General features: G+C 42.9%; 1 protein-coding gene across 1 annotated transcript in view; it reads left to right on the forward strand.

The window, feature by feature from the left end:
• Window positions 1–12,226, forward strand: part of DCLK3 (doublecortin like kinase 3) — a 31,539-nt gene extending 19,313 nt beyond the window's left edge. The window contains exons 3-5 of the mRNA XM_065932457.1: window positions 9,221–9,353; window positions 10,790–10,957; window positions 11,907–12,226. Of these exons, the coding sequence (XP_065788529.1) occupies window positions 9,221–9,353; window positions 10,790–10,957; window positions 11,907–12,070 (465 nt within the window). The 3' untranslated portion in view covers window positions 12,071–12,226. The remainder of the gene's footprint in view (window positions 1–9,220; window positions 9,354–10,789; window positions 10,958–11,906) is intronic.
• Window positions 12,227–12,759: the final 533 nt, after the last annotated feature.

The following is a 12,759-nucleotide window of genomic DNA, read 5'->3' on the forward strand; positions in this document are numbered from 1 at the left end:
AGGAAATCCCGGGAACATTACCTTTATGGTCTTTTTCTTTTTTTTTTTAACATATTCCAGTATTTAAAACTTTGCTTATAGTTCAAAAATTGTGGAAATAAATGGGGTTTTATTAAATTATTAAGAAAGTAGCCTCCCAATTTAAACAGAATGGAAAATGTTTTCCTCATCCCCGGGAGAAGAGTATGTTCACTTGGACAGTGATCACATGGACTTCATTTCTTGGACATTTGCCTGTCTTCTGGCCTCGGTGTTGAGGGTGTCTGCTGGTAACAACTTCCCCCGTAGGCTTTGAGCCCATGCTTGCATTGAAAGCCACCTGGCCCTTTTGCAGAAAGGGTCTTGCCGCAGGAATTAAAAAGGCTTGGTACTGGGAATTTTCTGGTGGTCCAGTGGTTAGGATGCCACGTTCTCACTGCCGAGGGTCAGGGTTCCCGCCCTGGTCAGGAAACTAAGATTCCACGAGCCTCTAGCATCAGCCCTGTTGTCTCTCTGGGGCTTTGAAAGAGAAATAGTAATGGTACCTATCTTGTACAGTTAAGGATGGATTGCTCACAGGAAAGGGACAATTAGCCCCAGACCACTAGGAGCTGGCCTGCCACTCACAGCTCAGCTGTTCTGGTTTGGGATGTAAACCATCTCCCCAAACACCTGCGTGAAATAAGGTTACTCTAGGACCATGATGTGTGCTTAGTCACGTCCAACTCTTTGCAACCCCATGAACTAACTGTAGCCTACTAGGCTCCTCGCCTATGGGATTTCCCAGGCAAGAGTACTGGAGTGGGTAGCCATTTGATGGATCCAGACAAAAGCAAGACCTCTTCATCATGATGTCCAAATCCAGATAAGAACAGGATAGTCCAGACCACAAGTGTGGCTACATATTCCCTTCCTGAGGACTGACTCACTGCCCCATCTTCTTCTCACCTTTTAGAGAAGAATTACCAAGATGCCCAGTCACAGAATTACCCTCACATCCTGACAGTATCCAGTTCATAGCAAAATCCTACTTTCTTGAACCCTCTTCCAAATTACCTGGCACAGCCCAGATCTTACTAGCTCATTGAACACCCTCTTGCTTAGACGCCTGGATCCCCAAGGTGCACCTTCTCGCTTGTTGCAATGAGGCAATCAACTGAACATGTTTCTGAGCTTCAGCTGTGTTCCTAGTGGGCTTCATTAGGACAGCACGCTTCACATGGTCACTCTCTGGCCCTTTATTCCGCTTTCTTACTTGTAACCTCAATTACCACCTGATCTGTTTCATATTTATTTGTTCTCTCTTTGCTCCTCCTGGAAAGTCCTAGGACAGCAGAAACATTGTTTTATTTAGACTGTACCGTGAAACCTAGACCAGTTCTGTCACATAGTAGATATTCAATAAATATCAGTTGGATGAGTGGGTGAATAGAGACCCCAGTGTGCTGCCTGATAATAGGAAGCCTTCCATCAGCGGCAGCTGGTGTCATTATTATGATGTTAAGAACAAGTCTGATATTACAGTGCACATCGTGAAGAAGACTCCAAAGCCAGATTGCTGCATATGAAGCTGGAGAAGATGGAAACAATGGTCTCTGTAAACCATACTTTTTTTTGGAGCAGGGGCGGGCAGGGAGTTAGCCTGTTTCCTTTCATTTCATGGTTGTAGAGCCAGCCTGGAAACATCATCCCGTTACATTCATCTGCCTAAGTTGCTCCGACAAGCAGAATGAAACTCTAAGTGAGTCAAGCTAATTATCTGGTGAAGTGAGACCTAGTTGACCCTTCAATCAAGCAACTTTGTTTTTGCCTAAATTCATAGAATTGCAGAACACTGACTGCCTGAGTGTTCTGAATTACCATTGGGTAAATCTCCCTTTGAAAAATTTCATTTTTGCTTCTTCTTCTTTTTTTTTTTTTGGACCACACTGAGAGGCTTGCAGGATCTTAGTTGCCTGACCAGGGACCAAACCTGGGCCCAGAGCAGTGAAAGCGCCAAGTCCTAACCAGCGATCCACCAAGGAAGTCTTGAAGAATTCCATGTTTGCATGAGCTGAGTGTCCTCACCCTCTTTAGTTTCTTTTTGTTTCTTTCTTTGGGGTCTGAGCCCAGGTATTCCCTGTGTGTGAAGTGTGTTACACTGTTTACAGTGGCCACTTTGGAATCATGATAGAGCAGTGTTCTTTATAGATCTTCTGTTGTTTTCACTGAGTTGTGTAAGCAGGAAGGCTTCAGATTAGAGGCCTGGGTGTGGGACACTTTGGGCCTGTGCTTAAAAAATCATTAGAACAGTGACACATGTTCTTGAGGATGTGGAGTGAGATTGTTTACCCTGTAGGATCGTTTTCTTTAGGGGACAGTCCATCTGAGCTTGCGTTTTCTCTGCAAGGTCCCAGAACCAGGCTGTCAAGCTGGTTCATATCTTGGGCAGGAGAGACTCTCATTTGTGTTAAGGGACTGATGTGTCAATAATTTTTTAAATGAAGAAAGTCAGCACTTGCAGATGGCATGAAAATGTTTGCTTCAGGAAATAGAAAAACTGCAAGGAGTACATTTAGTGTGGACAAGCTCACTGCCTGAGAGAAGTCATTCAGCAACTCTTCATGGATTTATATCTCAGTTCATATGTGTTTTAGTGCCCTTGAGGGCAATGAAGTGTGTGTGTGTGTGTGTGTGTGTGTGTGTGTGTGTGTGTGTGTGTGTGTATTTTGAGAGAGAGATGAAAACTGCAGCATAGCTATGTTTTCAGTCTAGTACATGAGTTGTTAACTGCTGTTCATTGTAACTAATATTAGACCTATCTTCTGATTTTAAAGAAAGTCCTCTTTTTTTTTGTTTTTATTCATTTATTTATTTTGTTTTTAAATAAAAAGCTTTTTTTCGTGGTGGTGTGGTCCCTTCAGAAGCTGTACAAAGCCACAGATCTGAGCCAAATTTAGTGGCAAAGGGGAATATCTCTTCTGTCCTGTGTATAATCTGTCAGCTGGCATTTTTCTGAATGAATGGGCCGATCACATTTCTAAACTGTTTGTCCTTTTCTGGGTGAGTAAAATTCAACATGAGCTTCCCAGGTAGCTCAGTGGTAAAGAACCTGCTTGCTAATGTGGGAGATGTAGGAGACATGGGTTCCATCCCTGAGTTGGGAAGGAGGAGGGCATGGCAACCAACTCCAGTGTTTTTGCCTAGAGAATCCCATGGACAGAGGAGCCTGGTGAGCTACAGTCCATGGGGTTGCAAACAGTCAGACACAACTAAGGATACATACACTCGAAGTTCAACATACTGTGTCAGAGTTTAAATGCTACTTAGCATCGGTGCATTGTGGTTTTTCAGAAGGAGATCTGGGGAGTGTTGGATTTAACAGTAAGCTCATTATCTGGGTTTAGAAAGGTGTCATTTCTAAATTTCCTGATATTATAATTACATTGCAAATTTGGCTGGTCTTTTGAGAGTTAATATTAGTCAATACCACCATGGTGACTGCTGTCCATCAATTAATGTTCTTGGGTCGTCTTTAATTTTGTATTCTGCTTTGTATTATCAAAGTAATTGTCTCTTCCTTTAACGGATGGCTACTGTCTGTATCAATACCTGTCTCTGCCAAACAGGAGAGTGATGATGTCAGAACTAACTTTTGATTACATGGCTGATTGTGGCTGCCTTTAGAGACTTCCAGAATGTGCCAAGAACTCTGAATGGATCCAACAAGCTTATCATGTTGTTTTCACCGCAGAAATATTTATATCTGGTAATTGCGCCCTAGGGTAAAATTTTAGGCCTGTGTTACTGAGCTTATCTTATTTCTAGTGATCATATTTCCTGATAAGATGCTAGTTTCCTTCTTCCCTTAGGGCTACTTAGACTCCTGGGAGCTTGCAAAAGAAGTTTTAATTATGAAAATTTCCAGCTTGCAGAAATATCAGTGTTAATTGCTTCTTCTGTCAGCATGTGTTCCCTTGGCGGGGTTGGAATACGCTGTGCGGTGTTGACTGGGCCCAGGGAGAAGCAAGCAGGAGCTGGAGAAGTGATGATGTGTAGACAGCAGAGGCATGTCATAGGCTGATCATGTGACAGGTCCCAGGGAAAATTTCATCCCCATTGATTGTTTCAGTCATTCTTTTTTTTTTTGCTGTTTTTTGCTGTTGGCCTGTAAATTGATTTTAGACATTGGCGTTTCCATGTGAATTGGTTTTTAAGGTCATTCCAGTCCTCATGGTCAGTTAGAAGTGGAAACTTGGAGGGAGAAGGTCAGAGGAAGCATGAAGGATCAAGAAAGAAGTTGGATAAATAAGCTTTTATCCCTTTTTTTTTTCATCATGTATTCTTTTAATCAAAGAGTATTTTATGTATATCCTTATCCCTTTTCTTAGGGGAGCCACTTGCTGTTTGGTCTGTACTGTGCTGCCGCCTGCTGTTCAGAGATGATCATTGCAAGATCACATTTAAATTGTGCCTTCACAGCCAAAAATTAATTTAAAAAACCCAAACTGTTGTGCCTTGAAGGAGAGGAAGTTGTTAATGGCTCAGAAAAAGAACGATTCCTCTTGAATCTTTGAGACAGTCTAGATGTGACTGGGCTGCTAATGTAAATAATATAGATTGCCTGAATTCAAAGAAGGGGACTTGGGTGTGGCTGGAAAAAGGGATGTTGGACTTAGATGGGTCAACAATCCTTGAAGTAACATGTAAAGTAATCTCTAGCACTCTCTCAATTAGAGGGCAATTGAAAACAAGCCCCAGAAGGAATGTGATCTAGAGAAGTGAGTTTAGATAGACCTATAGGCAGAGAAATGGAGATGTGGGCTGAGGGCAAGGTCAGATGTGGGCTCAGGGGCTGTGGGCGGGCCCTCAGGCAAGCATGGCCCAGGAAGGTACCACCTGGGAGCCTGTTAGAGGAGCCAGAGGTGGCCTGGGGGAGGGTCCTGGTACTTGCTTCCCATCTTTGGAAGTTGTGTGTCCTTCCCAGAGGGCGGATTTTAGAAAACGGGTGGGGATGAAATTCTGAATCAACATGGGTGAACCTCCTTACATGTTAAGGTGATTATAATCGGTATGGTCTGCCACGTGAAGCTGTGGGATCTTTTCATCTTGAGATTTCAGTCAAGGTGAATGATAGTCTGGTGGGAGGGTGTTTTAGATGAGTTGCCCATTTGGGTGGAGAATTTGATGGTTTCAGAAGTTCTGCACAAGGTAAATTGTCTGTGGTCACTATGGAGAATAGTATAAAGGTGCAGGGAGCCGGCCTGAATGTACAGGCCCCTTACGGCCCTAAGAGAGAACAAAGGGTCTCTCTTTGTCCTGCCACCCCTTCTTGTTAAAGTATAGACTGGCATTTGTCTCCTTCAGGGAAAAAACACCCCGGTGACCTTTTGCCCGTTTTCCTGGTGCTGATAAATTCGTCATGCCTGAAGCCTGTTTTCTATCTAGTTAATGTTCTATTGATCTTAATCATGTTGGGCGCTAGGGTAATGCTTTACTGATCTTAAGTGTAGGAGTTTAAAACATCTGTGCCTGTAGTTCTGCACGTATGCAAACCTTTGATCTATTTTTAGTAACTCCCGTTAGCATATATATAGGTGTGGCATTCTTCAATAAAGTTGTTGGAGACAGACGCAAGCTGACTCCATCCCTCTCAACCCCATCTTTCTGAGTCTTATTTCCTAGGTACTCTGGTAATTGCGTTCTCGACCAGTTCGTTTGCGAGCAGGCTCCGGCATAAAGGTTCCTTAAAAATTAAGAATAGAGTTACCGTGTGATCCAGCAATCCCATTCATGTGCAAAGGATCTGGGAAAGGTGAAAACTCTAATTTGAAGAGATACATGGAGCCCAATGTTCATAGCAACACTGTTTACAATAGACAAGAAGCTGCCTAAATGTCCATAGACAGATGAATGGATAGAGAAGATGTGGTACATATATACAATGGAATATTGCTCAGCCATAAAAAGGAAGGAAATTGGGTCATTTGTAGAGATGTGGATGAACCTAGAGTCTGTCATGTGGAATGAATTGAGTCAAAAAGGGGAAAATAAATATGGTATATTAACCCATATGTGTGGATCTAGAAAAAATGGTACTAATGAACCTATTTGCAGGGCAGGACTAGAGACTCAGACATAGAGAACGAACTTGTGGACACAGAAGAAGGGAGAAGGAAAGAGTGGGATGAATGAGAGAGTAGCGTGGACATAGATACACTCCCACATGTAATATGGATCGCTAGTAGGAAGTTGCTATATAGCACAGGAAGCTTGGCTGGGTGCTCTGTGATGACCTAGAGGGATGGACTGGGGGAGATGAAGGAGGTTCAAGAAGGAGGGGATGTATGTATACATATAGCTGATTCATGTTGTTGTGCAGCAGACACTAACACAACATTATAAAGCAATTACACTCTAATTTAAAAATTAAAAAATTTTTAAAAAGATGCATCTAGAGATTATCATACTAAATGAAGTAAGTCAAAGACAAACACAATATCACTTATATGTGGAGTTGGAGATATGATGCAAATGGATTTATTTACAAAACAGAAACAGACTCAGACATAGAAAACAAGTTTGAGATTAGCAGGTACACACTGCTGTGTATAAAATAGCTAACCAAGAAGGTCCTACTGTATAGCACAAGGAACTATGTTCAATATCTTGTAAGTAACTATATTGGAAAAGGATATGAAAAACTATATATATATATAACTGAATCACTTTGCTGTATACCAGAATCTAACACAACATTGTCAGTCAACTATGTGTGTGTGTGTGCTCAGTCATGTCTGAGTCTTTGTGACCCTTTGGACTCTATCCATGGGATTTTTTTTAGGCAAAAATACTGGAGTGGGTTGCCATTTCCTCCTCTAGGGGATCTGCCCCACCCAAGGATCGAATCCCTGTCTCCTGCGTTGGCAGGCAGATTCTTCTGCTGAGCCAGTTGGGGCAGTCAATCAACTATACTTCAATTAAAAAAAAAAAAAAAAGTTCCACAAATTCTAGGAGGAAGAGTTATTCCAGAAAGATGCCACTCATATGAATTTAAGGATTAAGATAAGAACTGTTCCAAAGCCAAGATTGTGAAGTGCCTGTTGGAAAACAAAAAGCAAAAAACAAAATTCGCACTTGTCAGTGTGTGAGCTTAAATGTAGTTAAGCTGGTCTTGTAGGTGAAGTAAACAAGATGTCTCAAGTCACACTGACAGCTCTGAGAAATGTTACATAACTCATGACAGCAGAGGCTGGAGACAGAAGAATTAAAAACACAATGCATCTCACTTTTTGGAAGGAACAGCCCTGCAAATCTTAACCACCCCTCAGCTTCTGCTGTGGGTCTCATCATTTTGAGGCTTGAAGAGAAAAGGAATGGAGATAAGGAGCAACATATTATTTTAGAAAAGCCATAAAACATTTTCTTTAAGAAAACAGATTTGGTATTTGAGAAATATGTCTATCAGCACATGGACATTTAACATAATGCATTTTCAGAATAAATCTCATGAAAATTTTCAAAATGAAAGACTGAGTCTCCTTCATGTTTCATCTGCTCCCTCTGTTATGCAGCCAGGTTTTAGAATCAGGGGGTTTCTTTGAGGAAGGAGAGGGTGTCTTTGTTATATTGCAAGGGTGTACATGGTTTGTTTTGGTGTATTCAATCAGTCACACGCTTTTACTGCTGATCATTTGGTTGGGAATATTTACACATGTTTGCAAGGCACAGATTTTTTTCATTAGTCACCCAGCAAATGGGATTCATGAAGATGGCCCATCTGGAAACTTAAGTCAGCACATGGTTTTTTGTCCCTCCCTTCCAAAGTAGATTTTCTAGTATAAATTATTCTCATAATTATGTCCCCAGTTCCCTTTAGGGCTGTGTCTGTCTCCACACACAGACCAAAGCAGAAGAGCGTTTTAGTTCTACATCTATGATTTCCGTTAGGTCAGGTTAATTATGGAGACATTGATTAGCCTACCCAATGGTGACTTGGGCTCAGTGATTAAGACACATTCTGCTTACACAGATGTAAGCTCTCTGGCAGGAACCGAAGCATATTTGGAGCACTTACCCTTGTCTGGGGAGATTTGGGGGGGTGGCTTCCCACCCTGCATTTTTGGGTGTCACTATGCCTGACTGTGGGACTGATGGGGCTCAGGGAGAACCAGAGTCCTGCCAAATGCCCTGCAGACCCCCAGGTGCTGCCTCTTGCAACAGAAATAACCCTTTGCTGGCAGATTTGGGGTCATACACCAGTTATAAGCACAGACTATAAAGCCCAAGTGTTCAGGGTTCAAACTGCAGCTCACCATTTACGGTGTCCCTGTGCCTCCACTTCCTCATCTGTAAAATGGGGATGTGAGCGGCCTCACAAGACTGCAATGAGGAGCACGTGAATTAATATTTTGTAATATGTTATAAGCAATGCCTGGCCCCGAAGAAGCATGACAGAGGTGTTTGTTAGGTAAACAAATAATTTTAGCCTTCACTGCTTATTTGTCTACTGCTCCGTTCCAGTTCCTACTTCTTTTCCTTTTTTTTTCCCTCTGCTCAGATTTTGCATTACCCACAGCATTTTTTCTAGCTCTCGTTAAAGCTAGTCTGTGTTCAAAAAATGGGGTTCCCAGGTGTCTCACTTGGTAAAGAATCCACCTGCAATTTTCGGGTTCGATCCCTTGATTGGGAAGATCCCCTGGAGGAGGGCATGGCAACCCTCTCCAGTATTCTTACATGGAGAATCCCATGGACAGAGGAGCCTGGCCAGCTACAGTCCATGGGGTCGCAGAGTTGGACATGACTGAAGCAACTTAGCACGCATGCACACACTTGCTCACTGATCCTTATTCTAACTCAGTGCTGCCCAGTGGAGCTTTCTGTCATGATGGAAATGTTGTAGATTTTCATGGTCCAATATGGTAGCCCTTAGCCACAGACGGCGTTTGAACACTTGAAACGTGGCTAGTACATCTGAGAAACTGAATTTTTAATTTAATTTTGATTTAAATTAATTCAATTTAAAATAAATAGCCGTCTGTGACAATATGGTACTGCCACACTGGACCGCAGAGAAAATCTAACTCATTGGTTCTTTAGTAAGCAAGTGTCACTGAGATCAAGTTGAATTTGTCAGTGTCAGGTTAATCTATAAGTGCCTGTGTTTTATTATATGCTTTTCCTGTATTTTTATGCTTGTATTTCTATTCCTTCTTTGTTCTCATCACAATTTTGGTGGTTTGGGGATTTTGGTTTCTTACAGGTTCAGCGAAATGAGGACAAATCTACCACCTTGAAACTGGCTGATTTTGGTCTTGCAAAGCATGTGGTGAGGCCTATATTTACTGTGTGTGGGACTCCAACTTATGTAGCTCCTGAAATCCTCTCTGAGAAAGGTAAAGGTTACACATGGCTCTGTGGAACTCTAGCTTGCTTACTAACCAATGTTTACTTTTTAATATTTAAATTTCATATTTTTCAACATGAAGCAGTTAAAAATCTCAGAGATTGGCTCTGCATTTGCACTTGGATATTAAATATTTGAAGTAGGTCTCCTTGACCAAAGCATGAGAACTTTTTCCTCATCAGGGCTGCTCTTATTACAGAGAAGAGAGAGAGTGTGTGTGTGTGTGTGTGTGTGTGTGTGTGTGTGTGTGTGTGTGTGTTGGCGGGACAGTGAGATGAAAGATGGTGGAGAATTGAATGAGAAACTCAAGCAAGCAAGGTCATTTAGCCACTCACCTAAAGCTACCTCTAAGGGAGAGACAAGGAGCAGTTCTTATGGTAATTGGCTTTAAAACTTCTCTTTTAACCTTGCAATTAAAGGAAAAGGAGGTCCCAATTCAAACCCCATGAATAATATATGTATATTGCATATTGTATAAGGGTCCATGGACTATTTTAGTGACAGACTCTGTAAAGGATATACAAGGAAATCATCTTCATCATTATTATATGGCTCCAAGTATGTGAATAACTATTTAGCCATCCTTGCACTCCAGGAGAAATCAGTTAAACCACCTCTGATGGCTAAAGATGGGAAAGCTCTAGATGGGTTGTAAGCTTGTGGGTAGGGAGAAGGGAGAGTTTTATCCCAGCAGCAAATGCATGAGGGAAGCCAAGATACAGAGATTACCCTGTGCATGGAAGTTGGGTGGTAGAGACTTTGAAAAACCAGCCTCAGTAGAGCAGAGGGAAGTGCAATTGGATGGGGAGGGTTAGCCAGGATTCTCCACAAATGAGTCTGAACTCAGTGTGGCCAGCAGAGTTGCCATGGTAATGTGGTGACAGTGTGACAGGAGAGTACTGAGTGACTATGGACATTTTAATGGAGGCATTACTGAGCTGGATCAGAGAGGAATGGAAGCAAGTAAGCTAGGGACTTCCTTGCTGGTCCAGTGACTAAGACTCTGCACTGTCAATGCAGGGGACTTAGGTTCGAGCCCTGGTCAGGGAACTAGATCCCAAATGCTGCAACAAAGAGTTCCCATGCCACAATGAAGACCGAAGATCCCACATGCAGGGGCTAAGACCTGGCACAGCCAAATAAATATATAAGTAAATAAATATTTTAAAAAAGAAAACAATTATGGCTACGTGAACTCTGGGAAGCCAGGACAGTAGGGCTTGCGCCAGCTAACACAGGGTATTGGAAAAGAAAGCTCTTTGGGAGATGGGAACAGGGTGAGTTAAATTTTGAACACATTGACTATATAGAGACAGCAGGATGGATGCACTCAGAGTTGTCTGGTTGGCTGAATGTGTGGTTTTGAGACCATTCCATACCAAGATGGCAGCCAAGAGATGATGTGCCTCTGCCTCCATTGCACAGGTTACGGGCTGGAGGTGGATATGTGGGCCGCGGGCGTGATCCTCTACATCCTCTTGTGTGGCTTCCCCCCATTCCGCAGCCCAGAGAGGGACCAGGAGGAGCTCTTTAACATCATCCAGCTCGGCCGCTTCGAGTTCCTGGCTCCTTACTGGGACAATATCTCTGATGGTGAGACTTCCTTCCCAGGCAGGAGGGGTGGGGGATGGGGAGCTGGAGCCCCTTCTGGGATCTGACTGCAGAGCCTGTTTTCAGGTCAGGTGTGTGAAATGATACCCAGAGAACCTGCTATGGTACCCGGGCCATCCGCATCTTCTGCTTTCCTTTATTGCCTGCTAGCTTTGTGTAGATCTCCATAGCATCCCAAACACAGGACTTGCTTTGAGATGTAAGTCTCACCACCAGTTGGAGTCACCAAATACTTTTCTTGAAGCCAGCTGAAGAACCTCAGAACTGGAAAAATATCAGAAACGTGGAATCCTCATTTGAAAAGATCAAAGCCATCTCACATACAGAAGTGTCTATGAATCAGATAGACTAGAGATGCTTATTTTACCTGTGAATAGTCAGGTCTCTAGGGGCGTCCTTGGGGCACAGGGGCTCTGGAAAGTCAGAGGGTGAAGGTCAGAGGTGCCTTTAGTGGAGCAGAAGCTTGTGTGGTCCTCCTCGCTTTTGGCCCTTTCAGGTGAAATCTTTCCCTTGATTTACACATTTAGAATATGTATAGGTATGGTACATGGCCTCCATGTGTCCTCTTGGGCTGGACGGCACCATGGGTGGTAGTGGTGGGCCTGACCTCATGATTGTATATCTAACATGGTAGCCTGGTAGCTGCATGGGGCTATTTGAATTTAAGTGTCAGTGAATTAAAAGGAAATGCAAGAAGAATTCAGTTCATCAGTTGCACCAGCTGAATTTCAAATGCTCAGTAGCCCCAAGGGGGTAGCACGGATGTGGAAAGTTTCCATCATGGCAGACAGTTCTGAGGGTCAGTGGTCCTCTGGTCCAGCACTTGTCGCTAACACAGATATTTGTGTCCTTATTTCCTGTATGGAAAAGGAAAATCCCTCCAAACCATCTGCATCCATCTCATTTTTCCATCTTTCTATCATTCCAACAGCTGCCAAAGATCTGGTGAGCCGGTTGCTGGTGGTAGACCCCAAAAAGCGCTACACGGCCCACCAGGTCCTTCAGCATCCCTGGCTTGAAGCTGCCAGAAAGACCAGCAGGGCAAACCTACAGAAGGATGTGCCTCCCAGCATCGAGGACCACTTCCGGAGCTAGCACACGTGGGCTGCAGAGCAGATGTCACAGTCACAGCCTCAGCATCTCCTCAGTCCTCCGTGGTCCTGCTTGGGGACAGAGAAGGAGATAGACATCGAGGAGAAAAACAATGAAAAAGGCTTCTTCACATAATTGGAGAATCAAGGGAAGGAGCAAAGACCCTCAGTATATTTTAAAGCGTATTTAAAAAGATAAACTTGAGTCTTAATGTTAAATGTTGTAACATATGTTTAGGTTTTTAGATTTGAAGTCTTTAATACGTTGTGGGAGGTGGGGTGGGGAGACTTATTCTCAGTGAGGAATTTTTTGGTAATAATGATTTGTGTTTTGCTTCTTCCTAATAATCAAGTTCGTAGTATATATTACGCGAGTGGTGCTTACCAGGTTTTAAACTCCCCCTGTGAAATTAATCATCTGAATCATAGTCCTTCCTCATTAATAAAATGTGCTCTGGATAACTGAAGCGAACTGTATTCTGACTGCTTCTTTTTTTTTTTTTTTTTTTCTGACTGCTTCTTAATGCTGGTGATGAAGACCAGCGAATTATAGTTCAGACATGTCTCCTGAAACCCCTGTGTCTACATGTAAATGTGCTGACGGATCCTGGATGAACTGACCAGAGCTTTTTGTTGAGAATATGCTGGTCTGGGTCTGTTGCATTTTAGTTCTACTGAAAACCAGATTTGGTG

This window comes from Muntiacus reevesi, chromosome 4, assembly GCF_963930625.1.
Source record: "Muntiacus reevesi chromosome 4, mMunRee1.1, whole genome shotgun sequence".
Taxonomy (NCBI): domain Eukaryota; kingdom Metazoa; phylum Chordata; class Mammalia; order Artiodactyla; family Cervidae; genus Muntiacus; species Muntiacus reevesi.